The sequence below is a fragment of the Nomascus leucogenys genome, chromosome 6 (assembly GCF_006542625.1).
Source record: "Nomascus leucogenys isolate Asia chromosome 6, Asia_NLE_v1, whole genome shotgun sequence".
In the NCBI taxonomy this organism is placed as follows: Eukaryota; Metazoa; Chordata; class Mammalia; order Primates; family Hylobatidae; genus Nomascus; species Nomascus leucogenys.
In genome coordinates, this window is record NC_044386.1 from 109,133,655 (window position 1) to 109,157,398 (window position 23,744).

At 42.5% G+C, this 23,744-nt stretch overlaps 1 protein-coding gene across 1 annotated transcript in view; it reads left to right on the forward strand.

Moving 5' to 3' along the window:
- Positions 1-3,940: 3,940 nt before the first annotated feature.
- Positions 3,941-23,744, forward strand: part of IQGAP1 (IQ motif containing GTPase activating protein 1) — a 112,849-nt gene continuing 93,045 nt past the window's right edge. The window contains exons 1-2 of the mRNA XM_003268502.3: positions 3,941-4,119; positions 6,507-6,606. Coding sequence (XP_003268550.1) covers positions 4,065-4,119; positions 6,507-6,606 — 155 coding nt within the window. The 5' untranslated portion in view covers positions 3,941-4,064. The remainder of the gene's footprint in view (positions 4,120-6,506; positions 6,607-23,744) is intronic.

The window sequence follows — 23,744 nt, forward strand, 5'->3', positions numbered from 1 at the left end:
AGAGACTGTTAGCTTCGTTATGCTTATATGTTTATTTATAGGAATTACTAAGTTTTGAAAAAGTTTTAAACAATTGAATGAATTAAAAAGAAAATCTAGGCCAGGTGCGGTGGTTCATGCCTGTAATCCCAGCACTTTGGGAGGCAGAGGTGGGTGAATCACCTGAGGTCAGGAGTTCAAGACCAGCCTGGGCAACATGGTGAAATCCCGTCTCTACTAAAAATACAAAAATTAGCTGGGCGTAGTGGCGCGTGCCTGTAATCCCAGCTACTCAGGAGGCTGAGGCAGGAGAATCGCTTGAGCCCAGGAGGCAGAGGTTGCAGTGAGCCGAGATTGTGCCATTACGCTCCAGCCGGGGCGACAGAGCGAGACTCCGTCTCAAAAAAAAAAAAAAAAAAGTTTTGAAAAAGTTTTAAACAATTGAATGAACTAAAAAGAAAATCTAGGCTGGGTGCAGTGGCTCATGCCTGTAATCTTAGCACTTTGGGAGGCCGAGGCCAGTGGATCACAAGGTCAGGAGTTTGAGACCAGCCTGGCCAACATAGTGAAACCCCCATCTCTAATAAAAATACAAAAAAAAAAAAAATTAGGCAGGCGTGGTGGCGGGTGCCTGTAATTCTGGCCACTTGGGAGGCTGAGGCAGAAGAATCCCTTGAACCTGGGAGGCGGAGGTTACAGTGAGCCAAGATTGCACCATTGCACTCCATCCTGGGCGACAAGAGTGAAACTCCATCTCAAAAGAAAAGAAAAAGAAAATCTAATATAGGCAATGTAATAGGCACAATTTATTCTTTATTTTTTATTTTAATTATTATTTTTTATTTTTATTTTTATTTTTTTTGGGGATGGAGTCTCACTCTATTGCCTGGGCTGGAGTGCAGTGGCGCAATCTCAGCTCACTGCAAGCTCCGCCTCCCGGGTTCACGCCATTCTCCTGCCTCAACCTCCCGAGTAGCTGGACTACAGGTGCCTGCCGCCATGCCCGGCTAATTTTTTTTCTTTTTTTGTATTTTTAATAGAGATGGGGTTTCACCGTGTTAGCCTGGATGGTCTCAATCTCCTGACCTCGTGATTCGCCCACCTCGGCCTCCGAAAGTGCTGGGATTACAGGCGTGAGCCACCGTGCCCAGCAATTATTATTATTATTTTTTAAAAGACAGTCTCGATCCATCAACCAGGCTGGAGTACAAGAGCACAATCTCGGCTCACTGCACCCTCTGCCTCCCGGGTTCAAGTGATTCTCCTGCCTTAGCCTCCCGAGTAGCTGGGACTACAGGCGTATGTCACCATGCTCAGCTAATTTTTTTGTATTTTAGTAGAGATGGGGTTTCACCATGTTGGCCAGGCTGGTCTCCAACTCCCAACCTAAGGTGATCCACCCACCTTGGCTTCCCAAAGTGCTGGGATTACAGGTGTGAGCCACTGTGCCTGCCCTAGTAGGCATAATTTTAAATATTTGAAGATGTTGAATTAACTGAGACTTAAAAAAAAAATTTTCGGGAAATTTCAGAATGCTCCATGTCCTCGCTGCCATTGCAGCTGCCTTTCTCAAGAACGCCTGGCCCAAGGAGCGGGTGCTGGTCCTATTCCTCACCATCAGGGGCCTAGCTATAAATCTGACCCATCTGCCCCTATACCATGTACTGGAGTACTGGAGTGTACAGGATCAACCAGGCCTCGCCCCACAACAACCCAGTGCCCCTCTGAGATGATGGGAACATGCTGGACATGCCCAGCCACCCCCAAGGCCCAAGCTTGGAGTGGTTGAAGAAACTGCAAGCACTTCCATTGACATGGAGAAGACCATGTCCCCTGTGGCCCCCAATAAAAATGTGACCCCCCTGCCTCCCAAATAAATAAATCATTCGGTTTCTGAAAAGTGTTTGGTAAAATGTGCTAGACTTATAAATAGAATAATACAATTTGTAAAGTGAACTTAAAAGCTTAAGAATGAAATAACTTTTTACTTTGTAGGCTTAATAAATGAAACCCTTGCCCATTTTTCTACAGGGGTGTTTTGTTCTTACAGGTTTTCAAGTATCTTTAATAGTTTGAAGGAAGAGTGAATACACTGAAAATAGCTGGAGCAAAACATCTGGAGTCAGGCTATGATTTGGCATGCTAAATCATGCTGAACTTGGCCCATGATCTTGAAGCAAGTAATAGAAAAAAAATTTAAAAAGAGAAACACAATTGCATTTGCACTTTAGAGAGAACACCCTGGTAACTGTGAGGATCTGGTTGGCAGAAGGGAGACTACAGTGTAATCACAACGGGGATGGAGACAAAAGTAGACACCTCAGAAATAAACACAGATTGGATGTAGGGCGTGAGGCAAGGAGCCTAGGGTATTCCCACTGGGAATTGAGTACTTCTGTGAATAGAGAATATAGCAGGAGCAGGGTCAGTATTTGACACGTGGGATTTAAAATGTCTGCCCTATACACAGATGAAAGTGTTCATTAGCTGAAAATACTGAGGGACTTCCAGACGATCTGGTCTGGTGATACATATCGAGGGGTCCTCAGCAGTTATAGGAGAGTGTAGAAAGATTACTGAGTGGGCAAAGAATAAACGGAAGAGGGCTGGGCGCGGTGGCTCACACCTGTAATCTCAGCACTTTGGGAGGCAGAGGCGGGTGGATTACCTGAGGTCAGGAGTTCGAGACCAGCCTGACCAACATGGTGAAACCCCGTGTCTACTAAAAATACAAAAAAAGTAGTTGGGTGTGGTGGCGGGCACCTGTAATCCCAGCTACTTGGGAGGCTGAGGCAGGAGAGTCGCTTGAACCCGGGAGGCGGAGGTTGCAGTGAGCCGAGATCGCGCCACTGCCCTCCATCCTGAGCGACTGAGCAAGACTCCGTCTCAAAAAAAAAAAAAAAAAAAAAAAGGCCGGGCGCGGTAGCTCACGCCTGTAATCCCAGCACTTTGGGAGGCCGAGGCGGGCGGATCACGAGGTCAGGAGATCGAGACCATCCTGGCTAACACGGTGAAACCCCGTCTCTACTAAAAATACAAAAAATTAGCCAGGCGCGGTGGCGGGTGCCTGTAGTCCCAGCTACTCGGGAGGCTGAGGCAGGAGAATGGCGCGAACCCGGGAGGCGGAGCTTGCAGTGAGCCTAGATCGCACCACTGCACACCAGCCTGGGCGACAGAGCGAGACTCCGTCTCAAAAAAAAAATAAAATAAAATAAAATAAAGAAAGAAAGAAAAGAAAAAAGAATAAACAGAAGAGGGCTGCGGATGGAATACCGTTGAATACCAATATCTGAAGGGCAAGCCACAAGGTGCAGGGGGCAGAGGCATACCTGATACGGGAAAAGAGTTATTTAAAAAAGAACTTGCAAAGAACAATGTCAAGGGATCTAAAGGTAGGGAGTTTGGACAGAGTTCGGCTTTGGCATCCGCATCTCAAATACCTGGGTACCTGGGTAATCTGGTGACTGCTGCCGAATCTAAGAGGACTGAGGCCAGGTTGCCAAACTGCGGAGAGTGGAGTTGGAGGGCTTTCATGGCAGTTTGGGGCCTGCTTGTGTCCAACAAGACACCCTGGGTCACCTCAAAGGGTGCTTTCTCCGAGTATTGATGCAGAGGTTAGCTGGGCCGGCAAGAGAAGGGAGATGACCCACTATTTTGATTTCAGGCAGCAGACACCGGCAGCCTTTCGGTTAGAGTTGCGGATAGGGCAGTGGCCCTAGGGGCGGGGCTATAAACCTGGGCGGTCATTCCCGGCAGGGCAAGCTCAGCGTGAGCCCGATTGGAGGATGGGCTCTACCTTCTTCCTTCCGCCTACGGAGACCGTAGCGGGATGCAGGGCGGGGCCGGGCTGAGGGGGCGGAGTTAGGGGCGGGGCATGGTGACTCTGGCCCCGCCTCTTTCCGGCCGCTCAGGGCGGTGTGCTGGGGCGGTGCCGCTGGGGCGGGGCCTGCGGGGTGGGGCTGACGGCATGGGGCGGGTCCTCGGGGACCCCGGCAAGCCCGCGCACTTGGCAGGAGCTGTAGCTGCCGCCGTCCGCGCCTCCAAGGTTTCACGGCTTCCTCAGCAGAGACTCGGGCTCGGCCGCCATGTCCGCCGCAGACGAGGTTGACGGGCTGGGCGTGGCCCGGCCGCACTATGGCTGTGAGTGCGGGGCTCCGCGGCGCGGGGGCTTCGGGCTGGGCTAACTGCAGACGAGGCGCGATTTTCCTGGGGGCTCGGCCGGGCGGGTGGGGCAGGGCGGCTGCCGGCAGCTCGGACCCGGAAGAGCCGCCCCGGTGGGGCAGCGGGCGGCGGGCGGGGAGGCCCCTGGTGCGCGCCCCTCGGGGTCCGAGGCGGCGGAGAGGACCCCCGAGGCCTCCCGCCTTAGCTGGGGCCGCGGTAGGGGGAGCCCCACCCAGCGCCTCTCGCCGCCCAGGCTCGACCGAGATTGGGGAAGACGGCCTAGAGTGAGGTGGCAGGATGACCGCGCAGGGCGTGTCCCGGGGATTGGGGTCTGGGTACGCGGGCTCTGCCCGTTTCGTGGAAGGGCGCTGCCCTAGTGTTGCCTGCGGGGTAGACCCAAGGGATAGACCAGGGTCCAGACCTGTCCGGCCCCAGGCTAGCTAAGAGGTGCCGTCCTGGGCAAGTCACTTCAGTTTTCTCGGGCTTAGTTCCCTCCTCAAGATTTCAAAAGTAAAATAGTAATAAAAAAAAAAAAAAAAAGAGAAAATCCTCTGACTTCCTCATTTTCTGTTGTCGGCCCTGGACGTCATTGAACTGCAGGCAGGATTGGCTAAAGGAGGACCTTTTGGGATTTTGAGGTTTTCGGTTTTATTTTATATCCTGGGAATAATGTTCTTTTTTAAAGGATCAACATTTCACGCATCAACAGTTATATGTGAGGTATTGTGCCACGTTTGTGAAATTAAAGATGAGTAAGATCAGGCCCTGCCTCCAAAGAGCGTTTTAATCAGAGTCAGACAGGTGTGCAAGCTAATGATTATAAGGTGCAATAATGATAAAAGATGCTGAACTTACTAGCCATACACAGTAATGTAGGTAAGGAGAAGGGGCCTGGGGAAGACAATATGAGCACGGGAGGTGACTTTTTTTTTTTTTTTTTGAGACAGAGTCTTGCTCTGTCGCCCAGCCTGGAGTGCAGTGGTGCAATCTCAGCTCACTGCAAACTCCACCTCCCAGGTTCAAGCTATTCTCCTGCCTCAGTCTCCCGAGTAGCTGGGACTACAGGCGTCGGCCACCACACTGGCTAATTTTTGTGTTTTTAGTAGAGACGGGGTTTCACCGTGTTGGTCAGGCTGGTCTCAAACTCCTGATCTCAAGTGATCCCCACGCCTCGGCCTCCCGAAGTGTGAGCCACTGCACCTGGCCTGAAGGTGACATTTGAACAGAGCCTTGAAGAATGCTGTGTAGAAAGTTTGACAGGTTGACAGGCATAGTGGCTCCTGCGTGTAATCCCAGCACTTTGGGAGTCCGAGGTGAGAGGATTGTTTGAGGCCTCGAGTTTGAGACCAGCCTGGGCAGCATAGTGAGACTCCATCTCTAAAAAAAAAAAAACAAAAATAATTAGCCAGGCGTGATGGCCCATGCCTGTGGTCCCAGCTGCTCGGGGCTGAGGTCGGAGGATCATTTGAGCCCAGAAAGTCGAGGCTGCAATAAGCCATGATTGTGCCACTGCACTCCAGCCTTAGTGACAGAACAAGACCCTGTCTCAAAAGAAAAAAAAAAAAGTTTGATAGGGCATGTGGAACAAGAGACAGGACTTGAGGGAAGAGCATGAACAAAGGTATTGAAAGTAGAGGGATACTGTGTTGGGAACTGAGTGGCGTGGACTGCACAGTGGTGGGAGGAAGGGAAGAGGAGAGTTTCCAAAAATAGTTGGGACCAGACTGGGAAAGGCCTTGAATGCCTTCCCAAGGAGTTAGGAATTTATTCCATACCTGGTGCCCATGAAGGAAGCAGATTGCTTCAAAGTTAAGCTCAGGCTTTGGAGACAGACTCTCCAGGTTTGGATTCAGGCCCTGCCACTTATTTGCCATGGGGCTAGGCTCACCCAGCCTCAATTTCCTCATCTGTAAAATAGGAGTGATAATCACAGGATTGTTGTGAGGTTTCAGTGAGAGAATGCGTGTAAAATGCTTAGTACAATTACTGCCACTTATTTCTCAATAACTGCTGGCTTTGGTCATTAATAAAAGAGAGAAACAACATTATCAGATCTGTATTTAGAAGGAGTTCTGGCAGATAGGGACAGATTTGGGCCAAAATCTCAAGACAGTATTTTTCAAGATTACACCGAAACTTAGTACATATTTATATTATCATACATTTTTAAAAAGGTCAAGATGAGTATAGTTGAAACCACATAGTTCTTTTTTTAGGAAAGTCATTGTAGTACACCGGGCTAGCTACACACTCATTAGTTACCCTGGCTTTCTAGGTGAGTAGCAGGAAATTGATTCTGTGTCAATCTTTTATCACTCAGGAAGGCTACAGATCCTGGTATTTACATTCTTTCTTTTATGTTTTAGCTGTCCTGGATAATGAAAGACTTACTGCAGAGGAGATGGATGAAAGGAGACGTCAGAACGTGGCTTATGAGTACCTTTGTCATTTGGAAGAAGCAAAGAGGTAAAGATTGGCTAGCTGGAGAGAAGATTAAGAGAAGGGAACTGATGATAGTGTGAATACAAATAAAGATTTTTTTGAGGCTGAGCACAGTGGTCCGTGCCTGTAATCCCAGCACGTTGCGAGGCCGAGGTGGGGGGGATCACTTGAACCCAGCTGTTTAAGACCAGATTGGGCAACATAGTGAGACCCCATCTCTACAAAAAAATTTAAAAAATTAGCCAGGCATGGTGGTGCCAGTAGTCCCAGCTACTGAGGAGCCTGAGGAGGGAGGATCACTTGAGTCCAGGAGGTCGAGGCAGCAGTGAGCCATGTTCTCACCACTGTGCTGTAGCCTGGGTGACAAAACTCCTGTTTTTGGTGGGGGGAAAAAGAAAGATTGATTTGAGTATGTTATAGATGTAACTGGGAAGCCGGTGGTTGAGGGAATAAGTATAGGTAGGGTATTTATTTATGGCAATAAGTAGCCTTGATGACAGTTTATCATGAATCACTGTGATGGGCATTTAAGTTTACTGAACAATTTTCCAGGTTTGTATTGTTCAGCTTTATGCTTATTGTGCATGTTTTGGGCATTACCAGCTGTGGGGTGGGAATAGCATTTTTAGGGTTTGAAGTTACTGGCTTTAATGTTTCACTTATTCTTCATGAATTTTGATTTATATATGAATTGAGTCTCCTCCTCCTATGACCTGTGGAGTGGGTGCTTGGTTTGGGAGGCTTAGAGTGTAGTGCTGTTGGTGTAGGTCCATCTGTTTGGCAATATTCAGAGGCAGCATCCTCTGCATTCTTGGTGAAGTGAATGTAAAGCTGCTCTTTTCCTTTTTCAGATGCCCCACAACCTTGTGGTCTTAATTTTAGAGTGTCATTTTGTTATCAGTGATTCATTTCTTTTGTTCTGGTGATTGTGTTCTTTTGCAGACTCCCAGGGTAGATGTAATTATAGATCATGTATTCTGTAAGTGAGCTTTGGTGGAAAAGGCAAGTGAGGGATAATGAAATATTTGTAATTAACATTTAATAAAAAGGGTGTTTGAAGTGGTGCTAATAAACAAGTGTGTGTGTATGTGTGTGTTTTAATTCTGAAAATCTTAAAATGCTACAGGAAAGTCCAGAGAACAGTACAACAAACATCATTGTGTTCCAGAACTAACAAATGTTAACATTTGAGATATTTCCCTTTCCTCTAAAAACAAAACAAAACCAACATCGCTACATTTAAAGTCTCTTTTGTGCCCCTCTGGTCCCATTCTTCCTTCTCCTGGGGCAAACCTGTATTTTGCATGCCCTCTTGTATCTAGGCTTCTTTTCTGAGCTTAAAACTTCAGGAAACTGGAGCTTGGGTTTCAGTGATGACTTAAGTGAGGAGGATAACACTTGTCTTTCTAAATAGTAGAAGATGACATAGCAAGACATGCTATATCGCTAGAAAAGGGGGCATTTTCTCATATGAAGTTTATAAGAAAACAAAAATTGTAAGATCTCTGCCATTTAAATTGTGGATTTCTAGGTTTGGAAGGTCAAAGAATTTGAAAGATGCAGCTGTTCTAAGAGACCATCTTGTGCTCTGTGGAGCTTTGGTGATTCCACTGAGGTGACCTGGGGGTGAGAGGGAAGAGCCTTAACACACCTTCCTTCCCCCATCCAGAGTAGCTCTGCTTTTGTTTTACTGTTGAATTTCTTGAATAAAATTCACTTTTTACAGAGGGTGTTTTGGCTAACGCCTCCCCTCCCCCAAACACTACCACTAATCTAGTTCAACTGCTAATCTAGTTCAGCCATCTCATTTAATGAAGAAACTGAAGCCTGAGTTTTTTGGTCTACTTGTAGTTTTCTTCATTGAAGAATAGTTTCCATCTTTTTTTTTTTTTTTTTTGTGCAGTCTCGCTCTGTTGCCCAGGCTGGAGTGCAGTGGCGCGATCTTGGCTTACTGCGACCTCCACCTCTCCGGTTCAAGCGATTCTTCTGCCTCAGCCTCCTCAGTAGCTGGAATTACAGGCATCCGCCACTACACCTGGCTAATTTTTGTATTTTTAGTAGAGACTGGGTTTCACCATAATGGCCAGGCTGGTCTCAAACTCCTGACCTCAGGTTATCCACCCGCCTCAGCCTCCCAAAGTGCTGGGATTACAAATGTGAGTCACTGCGCCTGGCCTCATCATTTTTTTAACTATGGTTGTTAACCAGGTGTGTGCATTAGAATCACCTGGGGAACTTAAAAAAAAAAAATACAGCTATCTGGGCCTTACCATAGAGATTGTGGTTCAGTAGGTCTGGGTGGGAGATCCAGACACATATATAGTAGTCCCTTGGTATCTGTGGGGGTTTGGTTCCAGGACACCTGCAGATACCAGAATCCACAGTTGCTCAACTTCCTTATATAAAATGGCATAGTATTTGCATATAACCTTAGCATATTGCATAATATATACTTTAAAACATCTCTAGATTACTTATCATACCTGATCCAATGTAAATGCTACATAAATAGTTGTTACACTGTATTGTTTTATTTGTATCTTTATTTTTTTCTGACTATTTTTGATCCATAGTTTGTTGAATCCGTGGATGCAGAACCCATGGATAAGGAGGGCCGACTGTATTTTAAATGTCTTTAGTGATTCCGATGGTCCTTCCTTGCCCCCCGCTCCTCCCCCTGTTGAGAAACAAGATTTAAAACTCTGCCTTTTGCTGGGATATCATGGCCTTAGTAAAATGTTACACTTCATCATATTTTCTTCGTCAGGTGCTGCATTAGCAAGGCATTTTATTTTCAGCGACTCTAGAGCATCTTTTTTTCTGTCAGATGTTTTTTTCCAGTATAGGAAAGTAGCCCATTTCCTTTAAAGACCACCCAGGGGGCATGATCCCCTGGGGTGTTTTTTAGTTGAGTGCTTTTACATACTTAAGAAGTAACTGGCCAGGCACGGTGGCTCACGCCTGTAGTCCCAGCACTTTGGGAAGCTGAGGCGGGCGGATCACCTGGAGGTCAGGAGTTCGAGACCACCCTGACCAACATGGAGTAACCCCTGTCTCTACTAAAAATACAAAATTAGCTGGGCGTGGTGGTGGGTGCCTGTAATCCCAGCTACTCGGGAGGCTGAGGCAGGAGAATTGCTTGAACCTGGGAGGCAGAGGTTGCAGTAAGCTGAGATAGTGCCATTGCACTCCAGCCTGGGCATCAAGAGTGAAACTCTGTCTCAAAAAAAAAAAAGGCAGTGGAGACATTTGTGATGATCTTCAGGTTTTGTTTTGTTTTTTTTTTTTAAGGGAAGGCATAATAGTGTCATATTACCCTAGCACACCCTGCCCATTGGCCTGGCATCATGGAAAGGTGCCTGGTCTACTTTATGGAGGCAATCATAAAACTGGGTGTGGTGATTTTTGTTGTTGTTTAAGGCTTTGATTTTTAAAAATCAAGGTTGGAAGCACCTATTTAGATTGTAAACTAGAGAGGACAAAGGAAAGAAGCCTGGGAATGTTATGGTGAGAAAAGAGGACTAGAATCCCTGTCAGCCACCTATGTGGCTGCTGCCACCCCTAAAAAGTGTTGTGAGTGCACCAAGGACAAATGGCATGCTCTTCGTTATTAGTTAGCTATTAACCTCTTCCAGTTCTTTCTCCTATCTTGGTGAGCCGGGCTGTATCTTGTGTGTTCCTAGGGCCCCTCTTTCCCCTCTAGCACTAGGCCTAGTTTGCCTTTTTGGTTTGGTTCCATCCTGTTTCCTTCATAACCTCCACCCCTCCGAAGTTAGAGGAGCCCCAGTATCTGGGATTTACAGTAACTCTAAGGCCAGGAATAAAGATCATAGAGATCGGAGGGAGAAAAGGTTCCCCTCTTCAGTTCTATTTATAATACCTCTACTCCTCCTACTAAAAGCTCCACCTTTTAGTACAGTGGCCCCATTGTGTATCCTAGGGCACTCACTCCATTTTCTCCTCTGCCTGTAACAGAGCTCTTTCTTGGGAAAAGGGAGGAGTGTGTAGAGAGTGAATATGACTGTGTAGAGGCAGTGAGTGTAGTAAGAGTATAAGTGTAGAGAGATGAGTTTTCTCTGGCTGTGGGTTTGTGTTTCCCTGAAAGGTTAAGTGGGAAAATTTAGGGGTGATTCCTGTAAATGAGCACTGGGAGTGGTTGAGAAACAGAAAATGTAGAGATTTCTGCTTTTCTTCATTGTTTGGAGAGCAGCTTCAATATTGAAATTAAGCCACTGTTCTAATGAGCTATCACCTAACGATTCAAGGCTTTTTGCTAAGGGCTGCACAATAGATCAAGGATACATCTTAAATTAGTGTTTATGCTTAAATCGAAGCTTATTCTTATCCTTTTGCCTGTTCTTGTTGAGTTTTACATTTGTTTAGGCTAAGGAGCAGTTGTATAGGAGCGATGAATACCATTTCACTCAGTTGAAGGAGGTAACATTTAAATATGTGAGGTATGTTCAGTGCTTAGGTCTTGGACAGGAGGAAGTAATAGATCAGAATAAGGTTCAGGTGAAAAAAACCAAGAAGAGAACATGTCAGGCAGGACAGAACAGGGAAGTCTGCAAGTGAGAAGAAAGTATGATTAGTACTGGAAATGGAAGAAAATTCAGCTAGGTTAAAGGTCACAGGAAGAAGGTTAATTCCAGCATTCTCTGAGTTTCAGACAATTCCTGGTTTGCGCTTTTAAGTCTGTCATGGGCCACCTTTCTGCTGCTGAGTGCCTGTACCCCAGCTCAAGAAGTAGGGCACACCCCTCTTGTAGAAGGGAAAGTAGGAACGCCGGCTGGTTGGAGACTGTCAGCAACTCCACGGTGATAAGTCGAGCTTAGCACTAAGTAGAAGTATGTCACTTTCTGTAATTTAGAGGAATTGAAAAGGTATCTTGGGAAGAAATTAGTTCTTGGGAACAAAGTATTTTTTGTGCATATGTTTTTACTGTTGGCATAGAGCATTTTCTGGGATGGGCTCTTCAGATCTCCTCTCCCTGTAAGTGATATCAGAATTCCATGAACATTGGGATATGTCCAGGCTGGCACCCTGTGATCATGAAAATAGAAGTTAACACATTTAAGAAGCAAGAAAACAAAATGGGTAGGTGAGGTGACTAGGAAGAATATCATGCCCAGCACTTCTAGAATTCTCAAAATGAGGACCATCACTTAAATGTTGAGGGGGATCATTTTTAGGATGGTGACCCAAGCTCTCTTTGTACAGATGAGAAGTCTAGTTATCTCATGAGACCCAGTGTGACTAAGGGACCATAGCATGTAGCTGCGTAATGGCGTGGTGGCACTAGGAGCTGATCCATTCATTTATTTATAATTACCAAGGGGAAGTATGGGGTGAGATTTATTCTTAACTTTTAAAATGGTGACATAGACTATTTTAAGAAGAAACCTCCATTCTTTTTTTGGATATTAATTTAGTGCAACGGCCTTGGACAGGCTCCACCATAAGAAGTGGGTTGCATTTAAAAGTGTATTTATTGAAAGTGGTTGAAGCTGAGTGCTTTTCTGTATTGTAACACTGTTGCAAATGGGGAGTATTCATTCCTAATGTGGCTGCCGAAAGCTTTTTACCCTACCATGTAGCTGAAAATTTAGCAAAAAAAAAATTTTTTTTTTTTTTTGGAGACAGAGTCTCGCTCTGTTGCCCAGGCTGGAGTGCAGTGGTGTGATCTGGGCTCACTGCAACCTCTGCCTCCCGGGTTCAAACGATTCTCCTTCCTCAACCTCCCGAGTAGCTGGGATTACAGGTGCCCACCACCATGCCTGGCTAATTTTTGTATTTTTAGTAGAGATGGGGTTTGACCATATTGGCCAGGCTGGTCTCGAACTCCTGACCTCAAGTGATCCACCCGCCTCGGCCTCCCAAAGTGCTGGGATTATAGACGTGAGCCACTGCACCCAGCCTAGCAAAATTTAAAATTAAGAAATGTAAAGAGTGAACTAGTTAGTACCCATTATTATTACTAAGAAAAGTCATGTGACTCTATATTCTCATAGTACGAATAATTAAGTAAAATAGAAATTCGAAAGTATGAATAAAATTTCTTTGAAAATCTTGAATGTTGAGATATCCTGACGCAGTGAAAAGAATCAGAATTTCTGTTTTAGCAGGTGTGAGTTCTGATTCTGGTTTTGCAAGTTGCTTAACCTCAGGGAGTGAGCCCAAATTTGTCCTTTGCAGAATGGTAACACTATGCATCTTACAGAGTTGCTGTGATGGTTAATTGCTTGGCACAGTGAAATACAGTAGGCACTCAATAAACTTTTCTTTTTTTTTTGATACGGAGTCTTGCTCTGTCGCCCAGGCTGGAGTGCAGTGGTACAATCTCGGCTCACTGCAGCCTCCACCTCCCGGGTTCTCGCCATTCTCCTTCCTCAGTCTCCCTAGTAGCTGGGACTACAGGCGCCCGCCACCACGCCTGCCTAATTTTTTATATTTTTAGGAGAGATGGGGTTTCACTGTGTTAGCCAGGATGGTCTCGATATCCTGACCTCGTGATCCACCTGCCTTGGCCTCCCAAAGTGCTGGGATTACAGGTGTGAGCCACCGCGCCCGGCCTGCACTCAACAAACTTTTATCCAAGCACCTGGATAAAGGATATCCTGAATTTTTTCTTTTCTTTCTTTTTTTTTTTTTTTTTTTTTTTTGAGATGGAGTCTCTTGTCGCCCAGGCTGGAGTGCAGTGGCACTATCTTGGCTCACTGTAACCTCCGCCTTCTGGGTTCAAGCGATTCTCCTGCCTCAGCCTCCCAAGTAGCTGGGATTACAGGTGCCTACCACCATACCCAGCTAATTTTTGTATTTTTTAGTGGAGACAGATATTTCACGATGTTGGCCAGGCTGGTCTCGAACTCCTGACCTCAGGTGATCCACCCGCCTTGGCCTCCTACAGTGCTGGGATTACAGGCATGAGCCACTGTGCACGGCCTCCTGAATTTTCACATTAACTCTGCAAAAGGATAAGCAGATTTAATGTGAAGATGACAGGAATTTTCTGCGCACTTTCAAGGTCCCAAGGTCGGTAGCCCTAGTTTTTTCATTTCAGACCTTAGCTTTTGTCTGAAGGAAAACACCAGAAACAGAGGATACTTCTAGGGAGTGGAATGGGGGTAGAGGGTGTGAGACGTCCTTTTTACTTAATACTGTACTATATATTTAAAATGCTTTTTACAGTGATAATTTTATAATAAAGGAAAAGAAGGGATTAAGTAAAAGGAAAAACTGTATATAATTTTTAGATATAATCACAAATTCAGATTTTTAAGTTACTACACAGATGTTCCTCGATTTAGGAAGGGGTTATATCCCAATAAACCCATTGAAAGTTGAAAATATTGTAAGTCAAAATGCATTTAATACACCTAACCTACTGAATATCATAGCCCAGTCCACCTTAATTGTGCTGAGAATACTGATGTTAGCTTACAGCTGGGCAAAATTATCTAGCACAAAGCCTATATTACAATAAAGTATTGAGTATCTTGGCTTGGCGCGGTGGCTCACACGTGTTATCTCAGCACTTTGGGAGGCCAAGGCAGGCGATCACTTGATGCCAGGAGTTCGAGACTAGCCTGGCCAACATGGTGAAACCTCATCTGTACTAAAAATACAAAAAACATTAGCTGGGTATGGTGGTGTGTGCTTGTAATCCCAGCTACTCTGGAAGCTGAGGCACGAGAATCACTGGAACTGGGAGGTGGAGGTTGCAGTGAGCCGCCGAGATCACACCACTGTGCTGCAGCCTGGGTGATAGAACCAGACATCGTCTCAAAAAAAAAAAAAAGTGAATATAGGAAATTTTCCTTGAAAGAATAAAGATACTCCTACCTCAGCTTCTCAAGTACTTGGGACTATAGGCCCACTTCACCTCACCTAACTAATTAAAAAAAAATTTTTTTTTTTTGTAGAGATGGGGTTTCTCTATGTTGCCAGGCTGGTATTCATCTCCTGCGGCTCAAGCCATCCTTCTGCTAAAGTGCTGGGATACAGGCGTGAGCAGCCACACCTGGCCTGGACTGTCTTAATTTACTATTTTCAGTGGCCATCTAATGTTCATAATTTATTTAGGTTTATTCCTGTTTAAAGTTCTATCGCTTTGATTGCTGGAGAGTTTAAACATTTTCTTACATATTTGTTTATCAGTATTATTTTCTTATGCAAATTTTGTTTTTGTTATGTGCCTGGCTTCTAGGGTCATGATGTTAACTTTTGTGAGCTCTTTTATAACATGGACTTGACTTTCTCTCGTATTTGCTACAAACATTTTCCCTTGATGTTTCATTGTATTTGTTTTCTTCATTGTAGTTTTAAATTTTATTGAGTTTAAATGTCAGTCTTTCAATTTGTAATTTCTTCTATCAACTCGAAGTCTAGATAGTTTAATTTCTCTAAAACCTTGCCAAAATTTTCAGTTTAATAATCTGTTGGCTTACTTTTTATATATTTGTAGAGATGGGGTCTTGTTATGTTGATTGTAAGGGGAACTTATCTCGAACTTCTGGCCTTAAGTGATCCTCCTGCCTCAGCCTCCCAAAGTGGTGGAATTACAGGCCTCTAATATCGTTTAAAAACCAGCTGTTTTATTACCTATTAGCAATTGATCTCTATTTTGTCAAATATTATATATATATTTCTGGTTCTGGACTTTTAAATTATGGTGAACCATATTTCATTTTTTTGAGAAAAATATATATGACTTTGTTTACTTATACTTCTTATTATTGAGAAACAACATCTGAAGCTAACTTAGTTTTAACTCTATGACAAGTAACTTGATTTTTTTTTTCCTTTTTTTGTGACTTGAAATTTTTAGAATTGTTCCTTGAGGTATAAACATTTCCCTAACGGTTAACATGTTAGGGTTGCTATTGGCTTAGCAATTTTGTCTGTAATGTGGAGACTCTTCTTGGTTTATAATGTCTCTTGTTTGTTTATTTTAGCTCTAGGAAATTGTCCATTATGCTTGTAATGATTAGTTAGATCTACGTAGTCTATTTTATGACTCTTCTTCATTTTGTTTATGTTAAATAAGCGTTCTAGATATGTGTCTCACATACATCTTTTGTTGCACTGACTTGATTTTCTACAGTCTTGATATTTTTTCCTTGGTTCTGTTAATGGTAGTTGCTTTGTCCTATTGTTTATATTTTTAATTAAGTCCTCTTCCGTCTCCATTCTTGTTAATAGCTTAAATGATCTCTTTTTAGTTCATGAAGAAGAGTGTGGCACAAAAGATCCTTTCAAGGTGAAAAAAAGGAGCAAGTAGCCAAGAGAGTTGGGTTACATAGTTTACCACTTCCCCTTATAATCAGTAGGTGTTGAAATAGATGTGACCATGAAAAACCAGTGTTAATCGGGCAGCTGAGTGTATGGATTGTCCACCAGTCAAGGTTGGGGAAAAAATCTGGCTGGGCTAAGTGTGGCCCGTTAGTTTGACCTCATTTGGCATGTATTTCTTCTGGTCTTACAGGTCAGAGCAACTTTTTTATATATTTTAATGTCCCTAATGACAAAATAGTAAAAATACATTTGAGGACCCAAGTTGGCATGTTCTAGGAATTTCATTTTCCAGCTTAGTATGGTGACCTGCCTCTGATTGCTGTACAATCCCTTCTGCTTCACAGTGTCACATCTGGGGATACCAGTTGGTAGTGGAACCTGTTTTGAACATTTTTAAGCCTTGTGGTATCTGATGGACTCTTGGTTGTTTCTAGCTGGTGCTAAATAAACTCCTTGACAAGAAGTATTTGTGTAAGAAAGCGCTGGTAGGCAAAGTGAGAACATCCGGAAGTGATTCATATTACTGTGGTTGTTTGCTTAATTCAGGACTTGGTTGCCTAGAGACCGTATCTTTGAGCTAGCCGAGTGAAGCGCCAGTGGAACCTGGAGGGCCTGTGGCCTACCGGATCAAATCAGGGCTCTGCTCCTTCATTTTTCTCCTGAAGTTTCCTAGTAACCTGATTGATCTCTGTGGTTTGACAGTGTGTGAATTTAAAAAATCTTAAACATATAAATGTTTAAGAAAGATCTGGTTAATGGTTTATTTTGAAGAGTAAGAGTTTACTTGCTTAAGTTTGAATGTTGGGTTAAAATTTTTTTAAAAAATAGTTGTATGTTGGGAAGAATTAGTTAATAAGGCATTTTATTCTAGAAACCTCAGTACTTTAAGGCAGCTAAAGGAAAGCCAAAATAATCCCCCAAAACAAAAAACCAAAAACCTGTAGTTTGCGAGGCAGTCATAATCTAAAATATTTTCTGTCTGTCCCAAAGTGTATTCCCTTGCCTCTCCCCGCTCCCTCATTGTCATGATCAGTACCGTTTATTGCATACTTTGTACGTGCAAGGCACTGTGCTAAGCACTTTATATGCTTTATCTAATTAGCCATTCTTGAGCCCTGTGAGGTGCTTATTATCTACATTTAACAGACAAGAAAGCAAAGCTCAGAGAGGTTAACTCATTCATCTAATAAGTGGTTGATCCAGATTTCAGGTTTGACAAGGACTCTGACGTCCTTTCTCTTAACTGCCATGTTAGTCTGCTGCTGCTATACTTCTGGTTCTAAAAATAATGACAACGGTAGGAACTACTGTTAATTAAGCATTGAATGATGATGAAATTTACATATAACATTATTGTGAGATAGGCATTATTTTTATTTTAAAGAGGAAAAAAAAAAAGTTGATAACACTTTTCCCAAGGTAATATATTGGAATTCAAGCCCAGGTTTGTGACACCAAAGCTGGTGCTCTTAACTTCTGCAGACGCTGAAGTGGCAACGTTTAAGTCCAACCTCTTTAACTGGTGCCTGGAGACATTAAGTAACTTCTGTAGTTTTCAAGTCAGTGAGGGAACTCCATCAGTTTCCTGCCACTTATTTTGGAGTCTCTTCCACCTGCCACCTGAGGGAAAGTCTCCAGTTGTCTTATGTATTTTTGTGTCTAACTAGCTTGTTGGACCCTTCCTAATTGCTTCTCTTCTTCATAACCTGGTATCTGCTTTGGATTCATCTTAGAAAGGTGTTCCTTCCTACCACTTTCTTGTTTAAGAGTTACCTCATACAGACAGGAGTGGCAAATTGGATTGGAAATTGCCTTGGATCATTTGGCAAGAACTGTATTTTTGGGGTTGTGGGAGGAGGAGAGGCCTGTCTAAAAGCTCTATTTCTTCTTTACTCAGAATACCTTCCTGTTGACTCATTGGAAATCATAACAAAAAGCAGAAGGAACATTGGAGAGGCAGCTGCCAGCCCAGGGCTTGGCTTCTGCTGGGGCAGCTGTTTGGGGATTGAGACACACTGGGCGCTAAGAACTGTGAGGTTTCTGCAGCAGAAGGAAATAGTATTACTCTGATAGGTATTTATTCATAAGGTTAAAAAGTGTCAGACTATTGCTTGGGATTATTGATGAGCAACATAAGAAACAAAAAATAGGCCAGACGCGGTGGCTCACGCTTGTAATCCCAGCACTTTGGGATGCCGAGGCGGGCGGATCACGAGGTCAGGAGATCGAGACCACGGTGAAACCCCGTCTCTACTAAAAAATACAAAAAATTAGCCGGGCGTGGTTGCGGGCCTCTGTAGTCCCAGCTACTCGGAGAGGCTGAGGCAGGAGAATCGCGTGAACCCGGGAGGCAGAGCTTGCGGTGAGCCGAGATTGCGCCACTGCACTCCAGCCTGGGCGACAGAGCGAGACTCCGTCTCAAAAAAAAAAAAAAAAAAAAAGAAACTAAAAATATTTTCTTGAATAGAATTAACTGGTGATCCTAAAAACAGAATGAACTGAGAAATACAAGAGGGAATGGGGCAAAATTAGAAAGGAAAAGTTGAAAAGAAGAGAAAAAAAAACTTACAATCATTAAAAATAGGAAAAATATAACATTTAAATAGAAAAAGTCTCACAGATATGCAGTGGGCATTAATCAGCAGGTCATTTTACTATAAATAACATACATCTTAGATGACCTTTAAAACAGCTAAAAGTAAACAAAATTTGTCTTTTATTTAATTAACTATTATAACAAAATGTTTTTTGGGGCTGGGCCCTGTGATTCACACCAGTAATCCCAACACTTATGGAGGCCAAGGAGGGAGGATAGCATCAGGCCAGGAGTTCATGACCAGCCTGGGCAACATATTGAGACCCTGTCTCTACAAAATATAAGAAATAAAAAAAAGCCAAATGTGGTGGCACACACCTGTAGTTCCAGCAACTCGGGAGGCCGAGGTGGGAGGGAGGATCACTTGAGCCCAAGAGTTCGAGGCTGCAGTGAGCTACGATCACACCACTGCACAAAAATGTCTTCCCTGAAGACATGCTGTGTCATTAGTTTAGGCAATACCGTTTCATAATTGATAGTTTGAAAAGGTAGTGTTTGACAATGGCTTGACTTTTGGGGTTTTCTTAAAAATTTGAGAATCCCCATAGAAATGTTTTTTAGATAGATTTGGTCTTAATTTAAAATTTTTAAATTTGAAACTTTTTTTCTTAGACATAGTAATACACAGACATGATACATAATTCAGAGACTATGCAAGTGTATAACACTGAAAAAAGTCTGTATCCTTAGTCTTCTTTCTCTAGCTATTCAGTTATTTTCCCCACATGGAACTGCTATCATGATTGTGTCTCTTTCCAAAGATATTCTGTGCATGTAAATACAAATCACTTTGATTTGTTTAGAAGTGGTAGCACACTGTACATTTTGCTTTGCATCTTTTTGTTGTTGTTTTTTGAGATGGAGTCTTGCTCTGTTGCCCAGGCTGGAGTGCAGTGGTATGATCTCGGCTCATTTCAACCTCCACCTCCGGGGTTCAAGCGATTGTCCCACCTCTGCCTCCCAAGTAGATGGGACTACAGGCATCTGCCATCAGGCCTGGCTAATTTTTGTTATTTTTAGTAGAGACAGGGTTTCACCATGTTGGCCAGGCTGGTCTTGAACTCCTGACCTCAGGTTATCTGCCCGCCTTGGCCTCCCTAAGTGTTGGGATTACAGGCATGAGCCACCGTTTTGCTTTGCATCTTAAGATTCATTCCATATGAGGGAATGTGGAATGAAGTACCTCTTTTTTTCCTTCACAGTTCCTTAGTTTTCAGTTTTGGAGTTAACCTGTCAATGGATATTTTCTCCTCAGCTTTTGCTGTTATAAAAAGTGCTGTGGTTAGTCACTTTGTAGGTATGCCATTGTGCGTGTATGAGTATTCTTGCAGGATAAATTTCTAAAAGTGTAATTTCTGGGTCAAAGGGAATATGCATATTTAGTTCTCAAAAATATTGCCAATTTGCTCTCCTAAGAGGTTGTACCAGTTTACACATCTGCCTGTCAATAAGGTACATATAAGAAGGTTGTTTCCCCTTTAATTTTACCAACCCAGAGTATTACAGGTTTTTTATATTTGCCAGTTTCATAGGTGAACATGGTATTTCATTGTAGTTACATTTTTGGATTATCTAATTATGAGTGAAGATGAGCATCTTTAGATGTGTTTAAAAGCCATTTGTATGTTCTTTTCTGTGAACTGTTTTGGCAGAATCCTTTGCTCATTTTTCTATTGGATTATTCATCTTTTTCTTATTCATTGGTAAGAGCTCTTTATATATTGGTAAGAGCTCTGTATATATTGAGGAAATTGGCTCATTGTACACCATGGGTGTTATAAATATTCATTTCACTTTGTCCTTTAATTTTTTTTTTCTTTTTTTTTTTTTTTGAGAAAGTCTCATTCTGTTGCCCAGCCTGGCGTGCAGTGGCGCGATCTCCGCCAGGTTCAAGTGATTCTTGTGCCTCATCCTCCTGAGGAACTGGGATTACACGCGCATACCATCACACTCGGAATTTTTGTATTTTTTAGTAGGGACAGGTCTTTGCCATGTTGGCCAGGCTGGTCTCGAACTCCTGATCTTGGGTGATCCACCCGCCTCGACCTTCCAAAGTGCTGGGATTACAGGCATGAGCCACCTCACCTGGCCATTGTCCTTCAAGTTTTGACTTTGTATTTCAAATAAAGTTTTAAAACATATTTGAACTTACTAATATTTTACTTTTAGCTTTTGAATTTTTTGCATGATTTTTAAAGAGTCCTTATCTATACTCAGATTATATAAAAACATTCTCCCATGTTTTCCTCTAGTTTGTTTAGGATGTAAAGTGTTTTAATATTTAACTCTTTGATCCATTTGGAATTTATTTTGGTGTGAGGAGTAAGATAGAGATCCTGCTTTTTTGACTTTTGGATCATATTTTACATTTCGAGTCTTAGCAGTGTCTTAGGAAATGTGCCCTGGAGGGTGTCTTGTGCTCTAGTTTATGAACTGATATCTTAATTTTTTTCAGAACAAGGCAGCTTCAGCTGTTGAGCTTTTTGAAACATATGGCTTAACTATCCTTTTAGGGAATTCGGTTAGGATTTTCCAGAGTGCTTTCAAGCAAGTTATATTGTAATGCTAAACAGATTAATAGTGTGTAGTAAAGTTGGCATTGAGAAAACAGGTTTTGGATTAACAGCTTTGACATAAAGACTGAAGAGATGACTAGACTTGCCAAACTAACATAATTTATTCTTTGTGTTAAAGGAGAGTGCAAATTTGGAGTTTGAAAAACTGTGTGGCTGACTTTCTAGATCAGTATTTTTGAGGTATATTGTGCTGTGACATTAAAGAAAGGGTTTAGTAGTGAAATAAGTTTCAGAAATACTGAGTTAAACCAAGCCAAATATTATTTAAGTGGCAAATTACTTGGAATCTTTATCATGGACTTGTAAATTCTGAGTCTCCAAGGCAAAGGATAGTGTATGCAATATTCTTCAAACCTACTTTATCAATAGTGTTCCAAGTTTTTTTTTTTTTTTTTTTCTGGTTTGCGAACACTTTTTTTTCTCTCGGAATTATGGATTTGAGGGACTATTTTTTCTTTCTTTTACTTTATTTTTTATTTTTGGACTCTAAGCCTTTCTTCAGAGACTATTTCAAATAAGAATTTGGGAGATGTTCATGGTCACTTCTCAGCTATTTTGTGTTTTATGATAGTTTGTTTACATTCTCCATTGAGTTATCCTGTTCTTGGCTTATAGAGCTTAAATTAAAGCCATAATTGTACCAATTGGATAGGTATAATTGCTCAGTGATCTTTAAGGCATTGTGAAGGACGGGAGTGTGGTTTTCAAAAACGAGGGGTGCAAATGTACTAATTATTAAAAAGGAAAAGATAAATATCACAAACTCTGGTCTAGTAAACTAGTTTCTGACAAAACATTAGACCAGAAAAATTCCAGAGCACATTGTCAGATGGATAACTTATGAACACTTAGCGAGAAAAGTGATGCTTGGGAGCCAACATGGGCTCCCTAAAAAAAGCCCTGTCACATTAACATCATTTCCTTTTGGACAGGGTGACCAGATTGGTGAATCAGAGAAAAACACACGCCTGGCAATTTTTTGTATTTTTAGTAGAGACGGGGTTTCACCGTGTTAGCCAGGATAGTCTCCATCTCCTGACCTGGTGATCCACCTGCCTCGGCCTCCCAAAGTGCTGGGATTACAGGCGTGAGCCACCGTTCCCGGCCGGGGTTTGTTTTTGGGTGGTGAAAGTATTCTGGAATTAGATAGTGATGATGGTTGCACAACATTGTGAATATTCTAAAAGCAACTGAATTGTATATTTAAAATGAGTTTACATTACGAATCGTATCTCAGCAAAAAGAGCTGCAGATTTTTAGTTCAGAGAAAGCACTTTTAGGGCATGTTATTTGTAAACATTTTTATTGGGACTTACTAGGGCATCAGTGATGTGTCAGTGAAGTTTGGATTTTACTTGTTTCTGGAGAGATAGTTAATACATTGTAAGACACATTTTGCTTTCAATATACCGTGAATCTAATAATGAAATTCAGTAGTAATAAGTGTGATGTCCTACACTGGAGTTCAAAAAGTGTATAGGATAAGGGAGAGAAGTAGCGTTAGTGGGAAATGAAAACAAAATGAAAGAAACCTAAGAAGTTCATTAACTCATTAGTAGACACATGGTATATGCAGCCAAGTAAAAGATGGTTCCACTGTCCTCTGGACTAATCAGAGGCTTCTAGAAATTGGTTTTTAGTTCTGGAGGCCATACTTTAAGATGGATCTCGTAGTCTAGAGCAAGGATGTTAGATTTGTGGTAGGTTATTTTATACCCACAGCAAGCACTGCTGATAGATCAGAATCCTTTCCAACATAGAAGCTGAGGAACCACTCCCAATCAGTGGGTGTTGGTCGTCCATTAGTTGAGACTTGGTTATTGCTCCAGGATGAGAGCATGTTTGATGAGCCTGACCAGGATGATAAAGGGTCTACCAGTTATGTTGTATGAAGAATAATTGAGAATACTGAGGCTATATAACATGGAAACAAGATTTAGAAGAAATATAAAATCAGAATCTCAGAAGCTCAACCCTTCATCCAGTTTAGGAATTCAGTCAACTGTTACATTAACATTTTACCTACTTTACTAAAAAAATTCCTGAGAGATGAGAGGGGGGTTCATTTTGTCAGATGTGGTGCCATGGGAACAGAACTAGACAATGGAAATCTGCTTAATAGGAGGATAATTTCTTACATAACGTAAGAAATTTCCAAACAGTGTCTGAGCTGCTTTGGGAAAACCCATGTTGCAGATTTTTAGGCTTAGACTGTGTAACAGTTTAATGGAAGATTGTTATGTTCTAACCTAAGTATTTTCTCTTGTTATTTAAACACAATTTTTATTTCATTTCCTGTGTTATTAAAAACTATTTTTATTTTGAATGACTTGATACTATTCCATTGCTCATTTTTTCTAACATGGCTAAGAAGTTGGGAAAATTTCTCCAATAAAATAATTACTTTAAAGCAAGTAAAACACATTTTTAGCTCCTCCATTGTTCAGGACACTCTGGGAGAACTGAAGAAGATGCGAAAGTATAAAACAGTCCTGCCCTTAGGTTACGGATTAATTGAACAGACAGGGTATAAACATTTGAAAAGTTACCCAACATCAGAGAATGAGAGGTCTCACTGTCACAAGGCAATATGTAATTGCTGAGGAAATGATGCAAATAGTTAATGTGTGAGAGTTTAGACAGGGAAAGATTATTTTATGGCTGGGTTTTGCAAGATCAGCTGACATTGTATGGTC